The following is a 25,415-nucleotide window of genomic DNA, read 5'->3' as shown; positions in this document are numbered from 1 at the left end:
CCAAGTAATCTCATTCCAAGACAAAGACAGAAAGCATGTTGGAAAACAGATATAAGGGGATAGAAGACACAGTATGTACCCCCCTGCCCGCTATGGGAGGTCAGGATCCCCACCCAGTAATAATAATAATAATAATAATAATAATAATAGTAATAATAATAATAATATCCCTGACAGGAATCCTTACCTGGGACTGGGAGAGAGACACCTCCTGACAGGGATCCTTACCTGGGACTGGGAGGGAGACACCTCCTGACAGGGATCCTTGCCTGGGACTGGGAGGGAGACACCTCCTGACAGGGATCCTTACCTGGGACTGGGAGGGAGACACCTCCTGACAGGGATCCTTATGTGGGAGGGAGACAATCCAATGTTCTGTTGCATCTTTATTTTCGAGAGATGATATTTTCCTCTGTTAATCACCTCTCGGTTATGTACTTTTATAATTATTAGTTTTTAATTATAGTTGTTTGTAAAGATGCAACTGTATCCTTCATAACGGGTTCCTTTGATTGTGCCTGGATGGAACTTTTAGGTAATGTCAAAATAGACCTATATTGGTCAATTGATTGTGGAATCTCCTGTTTCCTATTTAAACCATTCCTCTTTGTCTTGCCCTTAAATTATTATTTTTTTTTGCTGCTTTTAACTTCGTATCGACAAGTTTTCCTCTCTCATCTTCCCTTTTTACTGGCACCGAAATAATAATTTAGTGTCGCAAGTGCTGTCTTTAAAACAGACAAAGGATATCACTGATCTCATCTCATTCAGAAAGAATAATGCTGTAAAAATTGAGAAAACCAGCCAACAACTAAAAATAGTTGGGTAAAAAAAATATAAATTAAAAAAAAAAAAAAAAAATCAATTTTTAACATCTAAGATACAAGGGAACAAAAAAATTAGCATCTCCCAAAACTAATGCGTACCTACTTATATATTTGACAGTTACCCCTCTAACCAGGAATTCCGGCCTGGGCCAAGAGAAAACCAAAGTAAAATCATTCAAAGACAAGAGCAGAAAGCAACCTGAAAAAGTAAATATAGGGGGATAGAAGTCTCAGCAAAAGTGACATTCCCCTGCTCCCGCCCACCATGGGAAGTCGAAAGACCCCTCCCATCCATCAATGACTAGGACAACAACTGGGTAGCTCGGTCTGTTATGTTTGTTTTTAAGGGTTTTACGGCACTTGCGACACATGTAGGTCATTTCAACGCCAGTAAAAAGGAAGTGCAATAGTGAAAAATTTCTAGAGTTACAAGTAAAGGTACCCAAGAAAAAGTAAGTCAAAGAAGACTGGTTCAAATGGAGAACAGATGTAGAGTCAAAGAGCACACTATCAGTGTACTTAGTTTGATATATCCAAAAAGTCTCATCCAGGCACCAGATTCCAATAAAAGGAACACACTCAAATATTTACAGAATATATCCAAAACAGAAAACATAATTAACAATGCACAACAGAGATATGATTAACAAGAGAAAAAATATCCCCCAAAGTAAGGGCCAGGAAAAAAAAACAAGCAATCCCATTCCAAAACAAAGGCAGAAAGCAACGCAGAAAACAGATATAACTGGATAGAATATACAGCAAGTGACCTCCCGCTCACCATGGGAGGTCAAAAGATTCTATCCAGAAGGTCTGTTACAGCCAATATTCTAAGGGACTTCTTGAAATAAAAAAATAGAATTATCTTTCACCTCAATCAAAGATGTCCAGTATCTTCACCAGTCTTCAAATAAAAAGGCATGAAATAGTGTGCCATTATGTATTGAACCAGCATTGAGTGGTACAAAATAAATAAATAATATGCTGAACCAAAATAAAAAAAATTAAAATAAACACATTATTTTTTTCTATTATTGGGACCATTGTATTTATTTTCATTCATTATTTGTTGTGTATGGTTATTTACATTATTTTTCATCAGCTAAAGGTAATAAATAGTATTATACAAAATAAAACAAACTACAGATTAAATAGTATAGCTATGTTGTTTTACAACAACACGCCCAAATGTATAGAGAATAAAGAAACCGTAAATAAATACAAAATTTACGATCTAAGTTTAATAAAAAGGGACTGAATCCATGACTCAGACCTGGAACACGCAACAAACAAAAAACAAAACAAAATAGAATAAAGAGAAAAATAAATCTTATTATTCCAAAATTCATGATTTCCATTCTCATCTCAAAGCATGGTGAAGTGAATTTCCAATGGGTATACATATCCATTTCTCACAAAACTAACTTCCCTTTAAAATATATATAAAAATCCGATTTTATAGGAAAAAGTCTGAATTTAGTTATCAGAAATAAGTATAAACCAAATTAAATCTATACGGGTAGCAGGTCTGATGTCTGAATGAGGTTCCCTTTTTTTTTTTCTTGCTCGATGATAGAAAGGTAATGAAAAGTGAAAAATACTAGTAATCCAACCTCGAATCGAAATCTATCACTTTCAATTTACAAAAAAAAAAGTTAATACCCTGGAACTGTTTTACATTTCTTCTATCTTGGATCCTTTTAATTTGATAGTTTATCCTCCCACTGACTCCATCCCCTTTGATGCTCATGTCATTTTTAAATCAGCTGCATCAAAATTATAGGCCATCCAGAGGGGAGCAGTAATATGGATCAAAGTCAAAGAGTTATAAATAAAATCCATCAATGGATCAGCTAAAAAGTTGTTTTTTTTCAGGGGTATTATGGCGCTTACAACATTTCAGAGCCATTAAAAAGGAAAACGATGGGAAATTTAAAAGTTAAAGGTCTGCACTGACGATCATGAAAGGGTAAAAGAGAGAGAGAGCGAGAGAGAAAAAGGTGAAATAATAATAATTCTAACAGAGAACAGAGGTAGTTCCCAAGAGTAATCTACAAGTATCTAGAGTAGAGTAAGATACAGTACAAGACACAATTGAGATTCCAAGAGAGATCAATACACCGTTTTATGAAATAACAAAGAGAGAAACAGCTTAAAATTCTGGATGCATTTTTACCCCAGAAATAGCTTTGACATTAGGTAAAATATCTATGAATAAATTGTTCAAAAATAAAAAAAACAAAACAAAATTAAATCAACCCCCCCCCCCCTCTTCCCCCCCCCCCCCCCCCAAAAAAAAAGCGACCAGCATTTCTCTATACAGAAAATAAATGGTGATACATTTATGTCTAAAATTGCTTTGATGAATTCGACAATTCTCACGGTTATTTTGAGTCAATGCTTGTGAAAATGATGATATGCACTTATAAATTACAGCAATCATTTCTTCTTTTAGATCATCCAAGCTGCTTTGATCCTTATGGCAGATTAATATTTTGATGGAAAGATAATTTTTTAATGTAAATGAATTTTCACCACTTTGCCTTTAGATTCTAAATTGTTTGACAAAGATCAACATTCTTTATTATAATATCAATATATGTGATTCTTCGGAAAAAAAAAAAAAGAAAGAAAGAAAAAAGAAAATGTATATATCATACGAAAAGAAAATTAGAAAATTAAATCGAGCAAGAAATTCTATACAGAGATCACAAGGTAAAGTATAATTATTAGAACTGTGAAATTAACCATACATACTCCCATATTAACTGCCAATATTATATACAATCTAAAACAGAGATATGAGTCAGTGATAAACGCTTTTTATCATTTCAGAGGTGACCAACAAAAAAAATAAAACAAACAACCTCCAGTCAATAATTGAGCCCCTAAATATCATTGGGACTCTTAATCACAGACTTATGTACTTTCCAACACATAATTTAGATATAGCACAATATAGGCTTATATGAATTTTGTTTTTGCCAAGTATATGATTGAGATATCTCACTTCAATTTATCATTTATCCCTTCAGATTCAAGACATGCTCCTCCACCCATCAATGTACATAATCATGTACCCTTCGCCTTGACACCTAGGAAGTGGCTAATTTATCACTTTCTTTCAATCCGATAGTTGATGGAGCATTTAGTTGAGATACATTCTAGTTTGGCATATGACTCATAAATTGAACTACTACAAATAGGTACTTACTTACTTATCCGAACCAGCGACCACCTGAGCTCTAGCCCTTCGGTCTTGTGCCATGACGTAGAAGTTAGACTACAAATAGGTATCTGAGTGTACAATCTTGTTTCTATACCATGAAGATTTTGACAGTACTATTATAGACTCTCATGCTTTCCATCGAATCAGAAGCAGTAATATGTAACAAAACACACACACTCCAACGGCTATTAATAAAAAAAATGATGCCCTTTCGCAATGGTACCATTAGATACAGTCGTCTAGGCATTCCATAAAGGAATATAGATAATCCATCAAACAAGATGTCTGATGTCAACAGGAATCACCCAGCGACTGTATCTGCAGTAAATTAATCAAACAAATATTGGACGGAATGATAGTTGTGTGTATGTCATACACACATAAAGCACAGCAGTTTGGGGAAAAAATAAGTTTTCTCTTGGCTTATGGGACCAAGTATTTGACATCAGTTTGCCTATTACTATTACTAAAAACAAGATCTTTAATTTGTTTTATTTCCATTAAATAAAGCCACAACAAAAACTGGTTATACCTGAAATGGCTAATCCTAAAAAAAAATATTTAAAAAATCTAAAAACTATTTAAAAAAAAAAAGGCTTGTAATTTTGGTGGGATCGATTGTTAATAATAATTTTTAAAAAGACAAATCCCAAGTCCTTGATGTCTTAGACTTGGCTCTGACTAAATCTTGTACTGGACAACAGCCATGAATTTAGCATTGACAAGTCGAATGCAGATACGGGTAATCAATTTATGGGAAAAAAAAATGAGGCAAATCAGTAATACTAACCTACAGTAAAACTAGTGGATAAACAACTAGTCTTGATTGGAGGCAAATCAGTAATACTAATCTACAGTAAAACTAGTGGATAAACAACTAGTCTTGATTATCTTCTGGTTTTTAGTCACTCTCTGCAGAAACCAGAATATGCATAAAATGAAATTAATAGCCAAGACCCTTTAATTTTGGTTTAACCAGTTTTTATTGTAAGTTTGATTTTAATATAAAGCCTTTCAATTTGAATTAAAAGAAATGACCTTTTTTGACGTAGTCTCTTTCCAGTCCAATTTTGACTCGACTCTTTTTATCACTTAAAAATTTGCATGAGACAAACAAACATTAGACAATAAAGTCTCGATTTCTATGAATCACTGATTGTGATTAAATAACAGTGATGCCTGTCATAGTATCATTTCTTAAGTTGAAATACAAATAATTTTCGTAAATTGACTGAAAAACACTGGAATCCTTTCTTTTTTAGGTTTGAGCTCCATTTCATGAGACAGTTGAATATCACATATCTTGTTTGCAATTTGATAACAATAACAGGATCGATAATGAAATTCAAAGCTGTTCTCTTGAGCTAGTGACCAACATCATGACGTGTACTTTTCATCAAATCATAACTTGGTCAACCAGTGTTCAATTATTTCTCAAAATGGCAATATCAATGACTAATGTAACAATGTATCACAAAGTAGCTGTCTTGTCCGTGGCCACCTCCTTCAGTTTGTTCTCGGTCATCGTCAAACGCTCTTCCAGCAGAGATACCGTCTGGTAAAGAAGGAAATAAAATTGTCACCAAAACCGAATTTCTGAAAAATATTTTATTACAAATCAACATCAAAATGAATGAATAAATTAATCATAAATAAATCTACTTAATAACTGTAAGCTTATTATCAAAAAGATAACAGTGACTGTGATGTGAATTGGGTGTAAACCAGTATTGAGGCAAATAGTTGAAGCTCTGTTGCTGCCCTCTTGATGAAAACCTTATCATAAGAATCCAATTTAGAGTAAAGTCAAACCATATAGATATAAAATTGTTTCAAGATGTTAAATTATCCTTACTGCAATTGACACAATATATAGCAAATAATAAGGTTTTAATGATCTACACATTGAATACATATTTTTTCACCATGGTTTAGTGTGCTTACTCCCCAGTGAGTTAATCATTGAAAAAAATCAAGAATTTTTTTATTTTAAACAGAAATACCGCCAAAATAATTACGGCACGGTTTATCAAAAGAAATGTTTTAAAAGCATCATAAGACTTTATCTTCTAAAAATCAATATGTTTATGCCCCCGTAAAGTGCTCTGAGCAATTCCTCATGATATGGTAGAGCGCTCGACAAATAAAATGTATTATTATTATTGCTATTATTATCATTAAAAAGATAAATATTATTATGAAGAATTAAAATTTTCTTCCTTTCCTAAAATATACCAAGAATAGTTTGTAATTTATCAAATCTCCTACTTTTAAAATATTTAAATTTTAATCAAACGTAATAGTTTGTAATATCAAACCTCCTACAGTTATCAACTATTCCAAAAATCAACCCCATTCAATTGTACTCAAAAGTTCCATTCACCTGGGTCAGAATATCTAACTGGCCAGCCACAGTCTCCATGAAGTCAGTCAGTTGTTTTGGCATTGAAGAGGCAGTCGTGGTCAAGGCATCGGCAAACATGGTGTCACTACTGGTTGTCTTGAACGATGACATTTTGTTTGTGTCCCGATTCTCTTTACTCATCTGGTTAATAACAGAGGAATGAAAAAAAAATATTTTAAATAAAACCATATCTATATATATATACATTATACACACATAAGAAGAGAAAACAAAATCTTAATGAATTAAATTGACTTAAAGCAGTATTTTTGGATTTATTTATCAAAATTAAGAAAATAAAGGTCTCAAGTTTTAGTATAAGTAATACCTTTTTAGATAAATAATAGGTTATTCAAAAAGTAGCACTCATGTTTCCAAGTCTATCTGTAATAAAACTGCATGGATAAAACCTTCAAAATTGTGCATTCAACTATGCAATGATAAAAGGTCCAAGCTCCTCAATCAGGATTCGAAATGACAATCTCCAATAGTTTCATTTTCAATTTTTGTCCATTAAAAAAATGTCAATGACATTTGGCTTCTAGTTAAATGAAAGGAGGATGTTAGTTTATTGGTAGTTTTGATAAAACCCCACTTTATTACAGCAAGATGAAAATAACAAAACTGATAAGCCTGTCAAGAGTACAAACCTCAAAAGGGCTGACATTTGTTATCTCTGAAGTTACATCATCCAATCTACGAACTTCATTTCTGGCGTCCACCTGTAGACATATAATAATAAAACATGGGAGTGACTAATAAATTTGAATATAAAATATGAAACAAAATTAAAAGAAATAAGAAAGAAAAATAAAACAAAGATACAACGTGAGCCGCCCCCCCCCCCCCACTCTGTAAACAAAAAAAGCCTAAATAAAATAGCATGATTTATCATGAGAAAAAAAAATGGCAGCCAACTTTAAGACAAAGCACAAAATATAGAGGCTAAATAGTAAGGTTATTCATCTTGCAATACGAACAGTGGTGTCATCAAAAGTCTCCAACTAATTGTCTGACAAGAGTTCCAACTGATTACAACCAAATTTATCATGAAAGATCTGTTAAATAATAATGGAAGTCTTCGAACAAGACAAACTTCCATCTGCTAATTTTTACACCATATTAGTTATGATCAGGCATATTATTACAGCAGCTCAATGTTACTTAAAGATACAAATGTACCCCCCCCCCCCCCCCACAAAAAAAAAAAGAATAATCATTCGCGTTTAAATCATATTTCAGTCTATCATTCTCTGATGAAGACCAAAGGCTAAAAACCCACTGCTTTGTATTGTTTCCCTAAATCTGATCCATCTTTAATCTTTTCAATCATTTCTCTTGAACATTGAACTAACCCTGTTCTCCTGTCCACTGACTACCCGAGAAGACATCTTGTTTTGTCGAGGTGGAATGTCTTCAACGGTGGGACCATCAGCATTCCTGTTTTTGTTGCGTTTTGGTTTGGCTTGTTCTGCTGCATCAAAATTGGTCTTCCACACCAGAACCTTGAGTTAAAAAGCAAGTTTCAAAGTTTATTTTAAAATATTTGATTTGTTTCTCATTTTAAAAAAAATTCCTGTCATTTTCACATGAAAAAGAAGCAGATATTTTACTCTGACATATGAGAAGTTAGTTTTGTGAGAGTTTCAGAAACATGAAATCTTACAAATCATTAAAGATGTAGACTCCAAAAGCAATCTAATTTTATGTTTATATTGCACTACTCAAAACATAGTCCTTTAGAGCTATGAGGCTCATGGAGCAAGAGACTATCCCTGTGTCTGTGTCCCGATACTTACACAGTGGCAATTAAAATATTAAAATTGAGCTTTAAATAGCGTAATATCCACTAAATGTGCTCAAAGCGCTTTACAAGGGGTCCCTGCTCAACAGCGACATTTAACATGTACGACAGGACATGACGCCTGTTTGGTGATATTACAATTTTTCGGGCAAAGACAACGCTGTTAACGGCCAGCTACTCATTTTACACCTGAGTACGGTGAGAGAATGTGAGTAAAGAGCCTTTTCCAAGGACTCAACTATGCGCCGAGCGCGATGCTCGAACCCAGGACCTTCCAATCCGAAAGCAAGTGTCATACCACTAGACATAGCCGCACAATTACTTGCTACCCTCTGGACAGGATGTAATTCCATCACAGAGTACTTTCCACCAGATCTAACAAACTCGTCCTCGTCACTGCTGAATGGGCAGAGGATTCACGACAAAATCCCAATAGCATCCAGGATTGAAAATGGCCCTTCAGCTTATGAGTGCGAGGAAAGAGATTTAACTTTGAGCTACCGGGACCCCATTCAAAAATTACCAACCAGAATCAGATGACAAATTTGACTGTTTTGGGTTGTTGTTTTTTAAAGAAGAAACCACAAATGACATAAAATCTCCAATTTCAACAAAGACAAAAAAGCTATAATTGAAGAAGATGCAAGATAGAAGATCTGATCTATTTGAGTCTGAATCTAGGATTTGAACTCTGTACTAGTATGGCAGAAAGTACATGGAATCATGGTCCAACCAATTTCATACAGAGGAATTTAGTGAAGGGTGTATGAGACTTTTTAAAAAAAGGTCAAAGTTACCTGCTCATCATGACCTCCAGATGCAAAGAAGTCTCCGTTTCTGTTAAAAGCAACTGATGTAACTGATCCCTGAGAGAGTGATAATAATAATAATAATAATAATAATAATAATAATAATAATAATAATAATAACACTAATAATAATAATAATAATAATAATAATAATAATAACACTAATAATAATAATAATAATAATAATAACACTAATAATAATAATAATCATCACCATAAAAAAAAAAGAAACAAATCAAACACTTCAATTTTAACCTGCAAGCAGTGAATTTCTCTCATTTAAATATAAATGTTGACATTATCGGTTTCACCAAAAGAGCATGTCAATATCAAATCATTTCCCAAACAATTTATTATTTTGCATAAGAAACATTCAAAAGCAGCTGGATCTCAAACTCAAAGTTCAAGAGCTAATTCTTTGCTCCAACCTGAAATTATATCTTAACCTTTCCAGGAGGAGAACAGTGCCTTCAGTAAATTCTGAGTGACATTGTTATGTGCCTTCAGTAAATTCTGAGTGACATTGTTATGTGCCTTCAGTAAATTCTGAGTGACATTGTTATGTCTTTTTTTTGCCTTTAATCCTCTTCGGGCCTTGAGGCACATAGGGCATCCACCAGACATCTCCATTTTTTGCGATCGGCTGTATTCCAGGACAGGCCTGCTTCCTTTAATTCTTTCTCCATGGTCCTTTTCCAGGTTTCTTTGGGTCTTCCCCGCTTTCTCTCCCCATCTGCTGTCCAGTACAAGGCTGTCTTGGGAAGTGACCCTTTTTCCATTCTGGCCACATGACCCAGCCAACGCCATCTTCTTCTTTTATTTGGCTATCAATGCTAGTGCAGTCAGCTTTCTTTGATAGATCCACTGTTCTTATTTTTGTAGGCCAAAATAAATTAAAAATTCTTTTTAAACACTTGTTCTGAAAGGCTTCTAGTTTCTGTATTAAGGAGGATGTCATTTTCCAGCTTTCACTTCCATAAAGCAGTACACTTAAAATATTGCTCTTGAATATTTTCAGCTTTGTCTTTCTCATTATTTGCTTTGATTTCCAAAAGTTTTTCAGCATGCCGAAAGCCTGGTTTGCCTTTTGAATTCTGTGCTTGATATCGTGTTCTGCATTTCCGTCGTCTGTTATTTTGGATCCGAGGTAGGAGAACTCTGTTACCTCTTCAATTATATGTTCATCTATCCTAATTTCACTGTCATGTTTTGGATTCACCCTAATGTACACAGTCTTATTGAAATTTATTTTCAGTCCAATTTTCGAGGCGTTCTTGTGTAATACGGTTAGTTTCTCTGAGGCGTCTCATTGTTATGTGCCTTCAGTAAATTCTGAGTGACATTGTTAACTAGACTCATTTTGAAGAGGTCAAGTCTGCACTTTTAAGCAAAAAAATAAAGGGAGAAAACTGTGAATTGAAGGAAAAACAGTCAAACTATTAGAAGCAAGCAATCCCTGGGCTATTTTCAGTATTTCTCTGAAATGAACGAACCCGACGTTTTCCCTCTGAATGAGTGAGGATTATACTCTTTCATTTTTATCATATCTTAAAACAAAGTAGCAATGATAACGTTGTTAATAAAACAGTTTACCTGATGTCCATGAAGGGTGTAGAATATCCTTCCCTCTAACAGGTCAAAGATTTTAAGGGTTGCGTCTTCTGAGCCAGAGAGTAAGTAGTTGCCACTTGCATGGAAAGATATTTTATTCACGCCTCCTCCATGAGCTGTACAGAAAAATAGCAAGAAAGATAAATAGAATTCTTTTTTTCACTTTTACCATCCCCTTGGTAACATTTTCTTAATTATTAAGTTCTAAGAACCACAATAGTACAGCAAATCATAAACTTGCATGAGTTGAATTAGACAACACAACACACTCATTGTGATAAGAACTAGTTCCCCATTTGTCGTGAGAAAAGACCATAAAGTTGTGTCATGCTGCCCTCAAAAATAAATTGAAGTACTGCTCACAACGAATATTTCTGACCAGACCGGTATGTATCATTAAATTAAATTGTGTGAGTATAAAACTAAGTATCATAAATAAACTTCTTTTCACCAATAAAGTAAACATCCACTGTAATCAATGACCATAAAACTTACCGGTGTGATTTTGTAATATTTTGTTCATTCTGATGTCCCAGATTTTGATGGAACCATCTGTGGATGCCGAGGCAATACAAGTACCACTAGGATGGAAATCTACGCAATTCACAAATCTGAGGAAAAGAGAAATATGAGTAAACCAATTTTGGGAAAGTAGAAAGAGATTATAATATCATAAAACTTGATGAACAGATCACAAGGCTTAAAAACGGAACAAACTATAAAATTAAAGTCACAGATAAAAAAAAAAGTAACATCTTTAATAGCGGCCGCCACATATAAAAAAGATGCAGGAGAAGAAGAAAAAGTGAGACAAAAAGTCTGAGTCAAAGAACAAACAGAAGTAGATTCCATCTGTAATATGCCCATGTGGTACATAGAGTGAATAACTTAAAAGTCGCATCTAGTCATCAGCACAGAATATATGCAGCAACCCTGAACCTATAAGGAAAATCTCATTTTCCCACAAATTTGAGGTAGGCCAAACAACCCCATTTAGACAGAAGAGTAACAGAAATTTCATGACTAAATCAGATTTAGAGATATTTATTCTACAGAAAAATCTTTTGAAAATATTATCTATTAGAGTTGCTGGTAGCTTCCATTTTAAAAATTGCACAGTAAAACACTCACCCTCCAGTCTCATAGAAAGTGTGCATGCTTTGTTTGCTCTGGAGGTCCCACAGTAAAATGGTTTTATCATCACTGCCAGAGACACAAAGTCTGCCATCTGGAGAGAACCTAGTTTGAAAATGTAAAAAAATCATGATAATACGGCAACATCGTGAAATAACAGCTTTTTGGAAAAGAAACCAGACAAAAAGGCTTGATTATAATAAATATGAACAACAACAAATTTTCTATCTAAAGTGATTTTCTTTTAATCTTAAAAAAAACCCAAAAAACCCCCAAAAGAAATGAAGGTCTATTTCGCGGGTTTTTTACACTCACTTGGCTGTGCGAACCCAATTGCTGTGTTGTGTTAAGGAGAACAGGAATTTCTGACGATGAACAGTCCAAATCTGAAGGGAAAGAGCAGGTGTGGAAAAGTAATTTAACAAAATTTTGCAAACTCCAAATGAAAAGTTTATAAGAAGAAAAAAAAAGTCTGCTCACTACAGCCCAAGACAATAACATTATTACAATACTGGCTTCAATGGCAGAGTGATGTAGCATCTTGTATTGTGATGAAGTCCAGCGGTGTTGAGTATGGCCAGTGACCAGAGGTAGGAGTGAAAGACTCTAGTCCTGGCTTTGTGTCTTTGAGAAGGACTTAAAATTCATTCTCCCACTTGATTCAGGTGAAATGAGTACCTGGACATGATGGTCAGTATACGAGCGCTATTCCACAAATCAGGGGTGTCAGAGTGAAATTGTTGCAACCCCTGAACTTTTTCGAAATTCATACAAAAGCATGACGAGCCATTCACACCATACGACAAACCCATGGGAAAGAGTGAATAATGTGGAATATTCTAAAGGAACACTTCATTACTTTGATTCAAGTATATGGTTTGACACTTACCTGAAAGGTGAGAATTTTTGGAGAGATAGGTAGTGGTGTCTGATGGCTGAGACAAGTGGTAGTTGATGGCTGAGACAGGTGGTTGTTGATGGCTGAGACAGGTGGTAGTTGATTGTTGAGGCAAGTGGTAGTTGATGGCTAAGGCAGGTGGTAGTTGATTGTTGAGGCAAGTGGTAGTTGATTGTTGAGGCAGGTGGTAGTTGATTGTTGAGGCAAGTGGTTGTTGATTGTTGAGGCAGGTGGTAGTTGATTGTTGAGGCAGGTGGTAGTTGATTGTTCAGGCAGGTGGTAGTTGATGGCTAAGGCAGGTGGTAGTTGATTGTTGAGGCAAGTGGTAGTTGATTGTTGAGGCAAGTGGTAGTTGATTGTTGAGGCAAGTGGTAGTTGATTGTTGAGGCAAGTGGTAGTTGATGGCTAAGGCAGGTGGTAGTTGATGGTTTAGGCAGGTGGTAGTTGATTGTTGAGGCAGGTGGTAGTTGATTGTTGAGGCAGGTGGTAGTTGATTGTTGAGGCAGGTGGTAGTTGATTGTTGAGGCAGGTGGTAGTTGATTGTTGAGGCAGGTGGTAGTTGATTGTTGAGGCAGGTGGTAGTTGATGGCTAAGGCAGGTGGTAGTTGATTGTTGAGGCAGGTGGTAGTTGATGGCTAAGGCAGGTGGTAGTTGATTGTTGAGGCAGGTGGTAGTTGATGGCTAAGGCAGGTGGTAGTAACTGAGGCAGTTAATGGGATGGTAGCAACTAAAGTTGTTGAAAGGAGAGGGGCTGTAGCAACTGATGCAGTTGAAAGATGAGGAGGTGTAACAACTGCTATAGTTGAAAATGGAAAGAGGGTGGTAGCAACTGATGCAGTTGATGTGGAGGGGTAATAACAAAGTAATAGATGCAGTTCAAAGGGTGGTATCAATAACAAAAATGATGCAGCTGATTTGGGGGTGGTAATAACAAAATAACTGATGCTGTTGATGGGGAGGTGGTAATAACAAAATAACTGATGCTGTTGATAGGAAGGTGGTAATAACATAATAACTGATGTTGACGGGGAGGTGGCAATAACAAAATAACTGATGCTATTGATGGGGAGGTGGTAATAACAAAATAACTGATGCTGTTGGTGGGGAGGTGGTGCTGTTGATGGGGAGGTGGTAATAACAAAATAACTGATGCTGTTGGTGGGGAGGTGGTAATAACAAAATAACTGATGGTGGTGATGGGGAGGTGGTAATAACAAAATAACTGATGCTGTTGATGGGGAGGTGGTAATAACAATATAAAAGAAGCTGTTGAATGAATGGTGTTGGTGGGAACTGAGAGGTTAAGGGGGAATTGATGCAAGAATAAGACATTCATTATAGGTTGGACAATTTTCTTTTCTTGCAAGGGGTTGACTGCATTTAGTCGTATGATGATCTAATTGGCGTTTCTTTGCAGTCACAATCAGGGCTCTCTTAACAGCAGAAGCGGTGGTTGTTGATGATGATTTTTTAACTCTCTCCATGGCTTTCTGCTTCATCTCCCGTCTGGCTTGATCGGCTTTTCTTTCCTTTTCATAGTTGCAAAATGCGGTTTTCATGTTCCGACAAAGAGACAGACTAACAGCATCAGTCAATGGCTTCTTTCTTTCAAAATAGGATAGAGCTGTCGCTTTATGTAAACGCAACTCATACTTTATGGTTTGTATAGCACTTAAGAATGGTATTGTTGTGCTTGCAGTTTGATTTGTAATTATTCTAGACATAACTGAAAATGTTGACTCAACTTGAGGTCCATGAAAAATGGAAAGCATAGCAGAAGCAACTTTTGTCAAATTAGGGTACTTCCTGACTAGGCTATCTTGAGTCCACCACCAATCCACTCTTCCTTCATCGTCGTTATAATCGGGCAACTTGTCGTCATTTACGTAAGCCCTCACCTCATCAAGACATGCATCACTGTTACTTTTAGACAAAATAAAGTGCGACATCCCAACCAACCTATCCAAGTTCTTTTTGACAGCTGTGTGATTTGTCAAACTGGGGTCAAGACCTGACAAAGATACCAAAGTTGGGCTGTTAAGAGGCAATTTTTTGAACATGGCCTTGGCTGCTGCTACATATCCCTGCAAAGCCTTTTCTCTAAAGGTTAATGATGCTTCCACAGATGGATGGCCTACAAATATGTCGGTAAGGGGTAATTGAGAGGAGGGATTGCAGATTTCTGTCTTCAACAGGTTGTTGGTTATATTTTCTGGTCTCATAAAGCATGCCAAGAATTTTTTAACAGCAGACATCTGGAAATCTGATAATTTATGAACCATGGGAGTGGTTGTCTGAAAAAAACTGACATATTGCTTAAAGATGGGTAAAACAGACGTAAACAACTCCAACTGAAGCATGGTATCACTCGAGGTATGAAAGATAGCCTTGATAATCCTATCTTTCCTTGTCCTGCCTTCAACCGTCATCCTCCTCCCTGTTAAATTCTCCAAAATCTCATGCACCTGCTTTCTTGAAGAACTGGATAGTTCATACTTCTTCAACAGGGATTTGATGACTGGGCGATAAGCCTTTTTATCAATTACATTCAGGAAAGAAAAGTAAAAAAGTTGATACGCATCAAACATCCTGACTGTTTCTAAAGCTCTGTCATAACTAGACAACCACCTAGTACCTGCATACATTTGAGGCACAGTGAAAGATACTTTCAAGATGTCACAAAGTTCTTTTAGGCTCGACTTGTGTTCACTACACCATTTAAAGTCAGTGTACAAGTCAGAAAATAGGCATTGTAATTTTCGCTCAAAGGGTGAACAAAAACTCTGGGCTATTATTTGCATATGGTGACAAGAATCACCATCAACATCTAATAAATGGGGTGCCTTTTCCTGACGAATTCGAGTTTCCACTCCTGAAATATGGCCTCTCATGACAGCACAGCTATCACTTAGGACAGAAACAAGGTTGTCCCATGGCAGTTCATTCCGATCAAAAACACAACAAATGGCTTCATAAATATTTGAAGATGTCGCCCTTAAAAGTTCCACCGATGCAAGATGATGAATCCTTACCTCCTTCTCTTTTGTGTAACTAACAAGAATTGACAACACCTTTTTATTATTTGTGCTGGTGGCCTCCTTTCTTTTGTGTAACTAACAAGAATTGACAACACCTTTTTATTATTTGTGCTGGTGGCCTCATCAATATTTAAAGAGAATGGTGTACTCTTCAAATCCTCGACAAGAGCCTCCTTAATAGTTTTTGCCACACCAAACTTAATCTTATAAGCAGCAGAAGACTTTCCAAGGCGAACACCAGACAAAGCCTGGAGATCTCGACTACACGCCTTAGCAAAGTCTACTAAGCCTGCAGCCATAGTCAAGGGCAACGAGTTTTCTGCCATGTATGCAACAATCATGGCCTCCATTGTGCTCACTCTATCTGAATAGGGGATTCGAGGCATGGGTACCTCACTACTAACACTTGGACTTGGATCCTGATTCCCAGTAGTTTCCTCTATCACTGAAGACGGTTTCTGCAATTGGGGTTTTGCAAAAATAGGGAAAAGTTTCTTTGCTGAGGAGGCCATAGCAAAACTTCCCAATCCGTAGTTAGTTGGACTGTCTCAACTTTATGTTCTTTACATGTGTCTCTGTTTTTACATGTTCTTTTAAAGTACTACTAAGCCCCTTGCCACTGTATGACAACAGGGAATTGCACCACTCGCATCTTGCCTTTCCACTCAAATTAATCTTCCCAATGCTGTCTCCTATCTTTACAACACCCACCGTCTCCACACTAACCTGTTGATCCAGCCAAGAAAATTTCCATTTGTTTTTGCACATTTTGTCGATCTCCTGAATTAAGGCTTCCTCGCCCTTTTTCAGAAATTCGAATACCATTTTATTTTAATGACGGTAAACGTTGCTACAAACACAAAAAAGGAAAGAGTTGTAATTCACAAAATAATTCTGAAAAACAAGTACACGCTTTTTTAAAATCCAAGAGTCCACGCTTCCACAACAGAAAATTAAGGGGAGGGGCGACACCTGAAACTATTTTCAAGAATAATGATTATATCCAATATCTTTTTATATTGGGACATTGCCTATGACCAATGGATTCGAACCATGTGATTTATTTCGGTGGGCGTGTCCGGTTGCCATGGTGACGGCCGCCATCTTGGATTTTACTCTTCTCTGGGTGCTATTTTAAAAAGTTACTTTCTCAATAAGTTTCCATGGAATTTTCTTGAAATTTGGCATGGTTGTATATTTGTATATTATTTAAAAAAATACAGAGCATTTTTGAAATATTTTAAATAGATTTTTATTTACAAATTTTTAAAAATTATATTTTTTCGGTATGATAAAATCATGTTTTTTGACATAAAAATGTCAATTTTTCAAAAAAATAATAAAGATATTTAAAATTCCTTCTGTATGATTTTAGATAATCACTATAGCTCTAGACATGCAAAGTTTTAAACAAATTGGTTGATAAATGACAAAATAAGATAAAAAATAGTGTTAAAAAATGTCATTTTGAGAAAAACGAGATCAAAGATAACAATGAATGAAAATAATAAGACAAAACGGTACAACCAGCTCAAAACATATCAGCACCGTATGAGGGTCCCCCGTGTTCTTTTTCTGCCTCCCTCTGGGCTTTTTCACGGGTCTGAGCTTTCATTTTGCGTCTTTTTTTTTCTCTTTGTGTTGAGCAACCCTTATGCTCTGGTCAAGTCTTTTTGACTCTGCTTGCTGACTCAACATCTGGGAGTGTTCTCCCAGTCCACCGATGCCCAAAGACACTTTCAGGGATGTTATTTCTATTGGACCAAAATTATACTCTGCACCAAACTCAACTTTTTTTAGGGAATGGAAGTATGTTTTATGGCATCTTGACCAAACAGAATTATGAAACCTTTCGTTTGGATTTTGTGTTGTCTTCATCTCACAACACTTCAACAAAGCATATACAGGCTTCAAGTGCTCATGAATTAAATCAAAATTCAAAGGTGTATTTACACGCTGCTTGTGTCAACAGGATACACATGGGCAGCAATATATTTTTTTTATAAAAGTATCTGGAGTCCGGTTCAGGAGGACAATACCTATGTTGAGGGAAGTCATTGGTGTAATAACCGTGGTAAAGACCAGCAAGGATAGCCCATTTCATTTCTTTCCGCTGTGGCATTGCTTGGAATCGCTTTATCATAATACTACTATCACACACCAAATTCCAATCAAAGATTTGTAGTCACGGGTCAACCACGAGCCATCATAACTTTCTTGCTTTCTTGGGTTTTGTAGCAAATAACTGTTGCCAACGTTTGGATTTTTTTGTCACTTTAGGTATATTTATAATAATCCAGTAAAAATTGGAAATATTTAGAGATAATTAACGTGAATACGTGTCAAAATTTGATAAAACAACTGATCAATCGAAAGGTAAACAAATCGTAGTAAAATATAATAGTAAGAGAGGCGAACTTTCACCCTGTCTCAACATCCAATCCCTGGCGCGGAGTCAGAGGTCTAGTACAAGGTCAGCCAATCAGATCGCACCATTCGTGATCACGTTGTATTTACCTGACAACTTGACCTCTTATCAGCTGTTTGACACACAATCTTTGTTCGCGACTAACAGTTTCTAAACTCCTCCCCTGCCCATATTCTAATATTTATGAGACTGAAACCGTGTCAAATAGACGGGCAAAGAGTAGACTAAACTATCGATATCAAAATTTACAACATCGATATGTATTATAATGCTTTTCAGTCCTATTATTTTCTGTTGAATTCTCACAAAAAATTGAAAAGTTTGGTATTTTCATGTCGACTTCCATGGTTATGAAAGACGATTTACAAACTTTATATTATCCAAATCACCATCTCAGTGCTGGAAATATGTGAAAAAATGATTGTTCTTTGATAATACATAAAAAACTGAAATTTTATATTTTGACCCAAAAATCGATATTTCAGGTGTCGCCCCTCCCCTTAAACAGAATAAACCTCGTTGATCAATGTACGCTTTATTTATAAAGCCCGAATTTCGTTTTTCGTTACTCCGGAAGTTAATGTTTTGGATCTACTTTTTCTTTGTCATTAGATTCCAAAAAGTTATCCCCATGGATAGCAACGAAACGAAATAAAAGCAGATATCCGCGAAGCGCGGAACATCGAAATTGGCGGCCAACCGCGAAAAATCGAAAATGGCGGCCAACCTCGGAAAATCAAAAACGCGGCCAACCGCGGAAAATCGGAAACGCGGTCAACCGCGGAAAATCGAAAATGCGGCCAACCGCGGAAAATCGCGGAATTCTGACACCCCTGACAAATGGTGCCTATAAACGAGTGTACAATATTCAATGAAAATTTGGTTCATTATAGCCTACTGGGGTAATAAAATGCAGAACTGTAAAGCAAAATAAGCATGATGAAAACATGCGAAACAAATGTGCATATGGTTACCTTTACTGTCTTGTCATCTGATGCTGTGCACAGCATTTGGCCATCTGATGAAAAGTCGACACTTCTAACTGTGCCTGTGTGAGCTCTGAATACTGTCGATTCCCCTTTGCTACAATAATGAAAAATAAATGTAAAAACAAAACAATTGAACATGCAGAAGGTATTATTCAATATAAAAAGAAGACCCTAGAGGCCTAAGACCTATAACTATAATTGACTTCATATCTTGGATCAACAATAATCCCCCCCCCCCCACAAAGTACAGATGCGGGTTTGCTTGCCATTTTGTATAGCTCCATACCAATAGGATGTTACAGTTATATTAATGGGATGTTGTTAGGTGTGAATCAGACAACAATGTCGCACATCAAATTTATTCTTAAAACAAAATTGCATTATTTACTAATGACCAGCGTGTGTATAAGTGGGTTCCACTATCTGTATTGCTAAGTGTGATATTAAAGAGATTAATTTACATATGAAAAATCCTGTTTCACATGTCAAGCTTGTCTACAGCTGGATCGTGTTTACATACAACCTTCTCCTTGATGGCAACTCCAATATAGAGACCAAAGAAATCAATGAATACATTTCATATTATTATTTAAGTAACATAATATGACTCACACTGGCTACGACATGAAATTGCTTTTGTTTACAACACAGTGATTTGCATTTCGACTATCTGATAAATATCCATCCCACCGACAACAATGAATAAATCATTTTAGACCAGATGTTTTACTTACACACTGGGAATCCAAAGCCGAACTGTCTTGTCCCGTGAAGCAGAGGCTATTAGATGTCCAGATGGAGAAAATTGTACACTGTGTATAGCATCCTGAAATGATAGAGAAAAGTTAAGTATTATCAGCTGCCACCCAGTATATGAACTTAAATATGTTTTGAGACTTAAGGACATTACATTTTCTGAAGATCTATCCATTCAAAACTTTCTCCCTTAACAGACATGGTTTAATTTTACTCTATCCATACATATGTTGTATTTTTTTTTCACCAAATAAATGTGATTATGAGCTTTGTTCATTACAGTAAAAATTGGGGGCTATGACGATACAGAAATATTGCTGTTACAATGTTAATGTTAAGCAAAGTAAATTCGGTCAAAAGCTTCCTGAAAGGATATAGAGATTTAACATCCAGGCCAAGGTGAATACTAAAGTGCTAAAGGTTGTTGACTGTAAAAAGTAATTTACAAAAATGAAAGTAACAATCAGCTTTAAAAAAGATCAAAACACAAAACACAGGATGTGGCCTTAAGCAAGTCACCTCGCCCTATCTCAGTTTGCGGCTGACGCCTGGGTTATTTGCGGCTGATATCTGGGTTATTCCAGTCTTCCCTTGGATAGACTCTAAAAGACAAATTCCCTTATTAATAAAGGGAATTTTATTTTTCATTTTATTTTATCTTTTTTATCATTCATCGCTTTACCAATCGTCCTTTCACAGGTTCATTTATCTTTTCCCACACTGTGCCAAAGTTGAAACCCTTACAAATTCCTTTTCATTAGACCAGTCACACTCCCCTTACCAATAAAAAACCCACAAAAATTTTTTTTTTTAAACTGAATAAAAACCTCCAAAAATCAAAAATTTGGTTAAAAGTTCAGTATTACACCAAAAATCAATTGTGTTTTATGATTAAATAAAAACTAAACAAAAAAAAACAAACAAAAAAACAACAAAATATATATATCCATTATTATGAAATTGAGTGTTTTGGTTACAGAGTTTTTTCAAATAAAAAAGCTTTTCTTTTTTTTTTTAACCCAGAAAATCAAAAAAAGTGAATTGGAAGAATAAAAAATTGGAAATCATAATAAAGCCACAAAACTATTTTAAAAATCAGAATATTCTGACTAAGACTAAAATCAGGAATGCTATAACAAAGTATGTTTGTATTTGTGACCCTCACATGTCAGGCAGAGTTAAATGATGAAAATCGAATTCATAGTCAAAATTATGAGACATGGGTTACACTCATGTTGTACTGAGGAAACTGTGTAACGTATTAAAAAAAAAATAATTTTTATTCTTCCATGTTTTATCACTTTAATTTTAAGTTCACTTTTTGATATCTAACTCACTCTGACATAATGCCAGATGGCGGGCCACAAATTCGAGAATCGGAAGTCATTTTTTAAATGCAAGAGTCACCTTGATTTCTCTTTTTACATTTAGTGACCTTAAATACCATGTAATTTACAAAGAATATATTTCACTGTTTCAAATTCAACCCTTCTTCAGGGTCGACTCTGAATCAAAACGCTCATAAAAAAACCCCAACAAAATAATATTTTGATGAGATGGGCTTGAGCATAGTAACAATTCTAACATCTATACTAATTCAATCTGTGATTCTACCCCCCTACCTTGTGCCCCACAAATCGGTAAGCCCTCATCTTGGCCTTGAAGTTCCATACCATTAGGTTGTTATCTAAGGAACCAGAGGCTGAAAAAAAAAATAGATTGAAAATTTCTGGGTTACTATTTAACAGGACTGGGACTTTTCTATCATAATAAAACAGTAACAGGATGTCCCCTTAATATCTTGTCGGCTCTTAAAACGTTTTCAGTAGGACTATCATTTTTACGTTTTTCTGCAATGAAAAAAAGCAATTTAAAAAAAATCCCAACAAAGCAATAAATAAAAAAAAAAAAAATCCAACAAAAACATTCGTATTTTGTAAGTCTGAGAAGGGCTTTTTGCTGGTTATTTGGATACCAAAGTACACAGTACCTAATTGAGTCATATTGGGGTTAAAATCCACTGAGGTGACCACATCTCGATGACCTCTAAAGTGGCGCTCCAACTGCGGGTCCTCCTGAAAGATGCATGGAGTACAAATATAAATGTAGCAGAATAGCATCGGTGTAAAATAAATATTTTATAACTCAACAAAGTATGAACGTTTGAAACCAATGTGAATAAAATTTCAGCCCACAATGCACTGCTTGGAAACATGGCTGATCCTCCATCAATCAATTCAAATTGAATGAAAAATTAAAAAAAATAAAATGAAGAGTGGAAATAAAAAGTGATAAAGTTTCTTCGTTTACATGCCAGATATAAGTTTACAGTGCTGACACTTTTAAATAATTTAAACCCCAATGCTTGAGTCAAGGTGTGGTAAAACAATTAATTTTATTATATAAATACAAATCCTATTCACTCTTACCGTGCATTGACATCGATAAACATTGAGGCACTCTTTAAAAAACAAAAACCTCAAAAACTTAAGTCTACTTAAATAATGAATGACAAGTTTGTAAGAACAGCCAAGAAGTCTTGAGTAGGGCTAGACAGGTGTCTGGGGATAATCACAGTGTATTGAGTAGACCCTTCTCCCGCTCCTTTATTGTTTCTTTCTTTTTAATGCATCATTTTATAATGAGGACCCCCCCCCCCCCCACCTCTTAACCCCCAACATAAAACATTTAACCTCAGCAGATCTCTTAATTTTTCTGCTATTGTCTTCAAATCAGCTGCAAGTGTAATCTATATTTTTCTTCACGATTATTCTTAGACTTAGTCCCTTGACATTTCACATGATTAATAAAATCATCTGGCCATAGTATCCAGAGTAAATGAGACAAGATGGTGACAGGGACTCAAACCATTGACTAGAAGAACCCTAAATTGAAGAGATGACAGAGATGTTACTTATATACCAATCGAGAAGTTGTTCTGAATTAAATTTTAAAAAGTAAAAGTGACTGCTACTATTGTGCTTTCTCTCGCTTTCGCAATAAAATGGTTTGCGTACAGGAATGTGGTGTGAAAATGATGGGAGTATCGCTAATTTTACTATCAAACACATCATCAGCACTGTTACTTAGCTCACCCCTTTGAAAAATGTTGTAACCTGTTATTTCAAGGTACACTCTGTCTAAATCTTAACGCACAGTCTATTGCATTATAATTAAATCTAAACTACAGGCCCAAACACAGTGTTTAAATAGGCAGTTTAGTGAGCAGCAGCAGTGGCAGTCAAATTTTGACCCAACTCGCCCATAGGAAAGTTGTGACTGGAAATTGCAGTTCGCGTTTTGGGGGGTTCAATTAAAGCTGCATAACTTCGTTATAAAGAGGAATATCAAAGATATTTTGGTATCATTATTTTCGTCTTTCAATTTCCTTTTAAATGGTGCCAATTAAGGAAAAATCCATTAATAATTCCAGAAGTTATATGAAGTTAAAATTTGGCAATTTTCAAATGCATTTATTTTTTTATTTACCGCGTGTGTTTTTAAAATTTAAACGCTTGTTTTTAGAATAACATCTTAACTTTATTCATGCCAAATTTCAGGGCTCTATATCGATGCGCAGACACCTTTTAACTCTGCGCCGAAATGCCTTGTTTACATTATCTTCTCATCATGGCTGCCGGACGATATCGATATTCATATCGATATTTTAAATTTAGTTATGTATTATGTTAAATTTAGTTCATAATATTTTCAGTACTATTATTTGCTATGTTTTTATTTTGAATACATACTTTCCAACTTTATTTATAGGCATTTTATAGTTTTTGTTTTAAAAGTTCGTATATTTCTTCTCTTTGTGAAATCCGATATTAATAATATCGATATTTTAAAAATATCAATTGCTTTAATTTAATTTAATTTTACTTTGCCATCAAGTCATCAAGTTTCTTTCCCATATGTTTAGATATGTTTATCATTTGTATCCATATTCTAAAGGCCTTAGCCTTAATAATTATCATGGTAAGAAGTTCTATTAGTTTTGACACCCCCATACATTGAGAGAGAAGGGGGGAGGGGGTGGGGGTATAAAATTATATTAATTGTCAGTTCAAATGATGTAATAGCAATAAACCCAAAGTGGTTCAGCAGAATTTTTTAAAGTATTAAAAGCCAGAACGTTCCTTCTAATAAGGTATAATAGGGAATCTGTTTCAATTTATTTGAACTTTTTCAATCTACCATTTTATTTATATGCAATTAAATTGCCATAGGTAAAAATAAACTCATTATGTCATTACACAACATGTTTATATCTTTTCATTTAAATACTCTCAAACCCTTTTTTATTCTCTATGTATTAATTAGAAGAGGGGAATTATTTGCAATTGTTTCAGTGAGATATTGGGGATAAATCCAAAAGTGATAGAGCAAATTGTTTCTTACGTCTAGCCGAGTTGTTGATTATGTAACATTTGTGTCATATTATGTAATAATGTGTTAATTTGAAATGTTTATCTTCCTCTTTATTAATGTAAATGCATTGTCCTCGATAAGATGAACATTTGGTATACAATATATGATAAGAACTCCATATTGACTGTTTTAACCATTTCTTATTAACATCACGCGATTTCGGTCACAACTTTGCAATGGTAATTTTGGGGTAAAAATCGGTCTGAAATTTCAGACGTTGAACTGCCGTAACTACATTTCTAATCAAGATAGAAACAAAATTCAAACTGTTTTGTAATCTGTGTTGCCAGCTCTTTCATATGACATTGGTTTCAAGTGTGTGAGGTACATTTAGAATATCTATTAAACTCCCTAGTTTAAACACGCATTTATAATTTATGTAGAATGTAGAGACAGAGACTGATGCTCATCCGATTCGTTGGATGCTTCTGTAATACGATCATTAAAAAAAAAAAGGGGGGGGGGTGAGAAAGAAAGGACAATAAGTAGAGAAGAAGAAGGAGAAGAAGAAGAAGAAGTAGAAGAAGAAGAAGAAGAAGAAGAAGAAGAAGAAGAAGAAGAAGAAGAAGAAGAAGAAGAAGAAGAAGAAGAAGAAGAAGAAGAAGAAGAAGAAGAAGAAGCAAAAGTAGTGGGGGAGGAGTAGTAGATTGAAGAGATTTTTGTCATAAAAGTCTCTTGAAATCCCAGCTTTTGTTGTGGTGGACTTTACAGAAACGTTCTTGTCATCCTTTCAACACAGACTTGACAATTATTATTGACCATTCGCATTGACAAGACACTTCCAATGACTTCCAACTTCAACTTTTGGATGGAGAGACTGACTCGATTGAGACTTCATGGGGGATGAAACATATCTACAGTAAATAAAATCGAAATGATTAAAATTCTACAAATACAAATGAAATCACTGTTGTAATTACCAGGGTTGACATCTTGATTGAAACCTGGCTCAATAGATGTTTAAATTTCTGAAACTTCCAGGTATCCCGTCGCCAGGCTTCAGGTTCGGTCTTGTTTTGAATCGCGAAGAGAATTTCTTAGGGAAGACAACTCT

At 35.3% G+C, this 25,415-nt stretch overlaps 2 protein-coding genes across 2 annotated transcripts; both read right to left on the bottom strand.

Moving 5' to 3' along the window:
- Positions 1 to 3,269: 3,269 nt before the first annotated feature.
- Positions 3,270 to 25,395, bottom strand: LOC144974696 (uncharacterized). Its single transcript, XM_078917843.1, has 14 exons — positions 25,282 to 25,395; positions 21,918 to 22,002; positions 21,550 to 21,629; positions 19,906 to 19,997; positions 19,157 to 19,265; positions 12,134 to 12,204; positions 11,816 to 11,923; positions 11,180 to 11,295; positions 10,667 to 10,800; positions 9,062 to 9,130; positions 7,816 to 7,965; positions 7,111 to 7,182; positions 6,440 to 6,601; positions 3,270 to 5,611 (listed from the first exon to the last, which is right to left on the bottom strand). Exons 1-14 carry the CDS (start codon positions 25,291 to 25,293, stop codon positions 5,528 to 5,530), a joined length of 1,344 nt encoding a protein of 447 aa, XP_078773969.1. The 5' UTR covers positions 25,294 to 25,395; the 3' UTR covers positions 3,270 to 5,527.
- Positions 13,882 to 16,382, bottom strand: LOC144974694 (uncharacterized). Its single transcript, XM_078917841.1, has 2 exons — positions 15,850 to 16,382; positions 13,882 to 15,787 (listed from the first exon to the last, which is right to left on the bottom strand). The coding sequence occupies exons 1-2, from the start codon at positions 16,264 to 16,266 to the stop codon at positions 14,018 to 14,020; spliced, it is 2,187 nt and encodes a 728-aa protein (XP_078773967.1). The 5' UTR covers positions 16,267 to 16,382; the 3' UTR covers positions 13,882 to 14,017.
- Positions 25,396 to 25,415: the final 20 nt, after the last annotated feature.

This window comes from Berghia stephanieae, chromosome 6 (genome assembly GCF_034508935.2).
Source record: "Berghia stephanieae isolate SIO BIC M18660-M18661 chromosome 6, UCSD_Bste_1.3, whole genome shotgun sequence".
NCBI classification, from domain to species: domain Eukaryota; kingdom Metazoa; phylum Mollusca; class Gastropoda; order Nudibranchia; family Aeolidiidae; genus Berghia; species Berghia stephanieae.
Note: the sequence above shows the minus strand (reverse complement) of the source record. Positions and strands in the feature narration are given on the sequence as shown.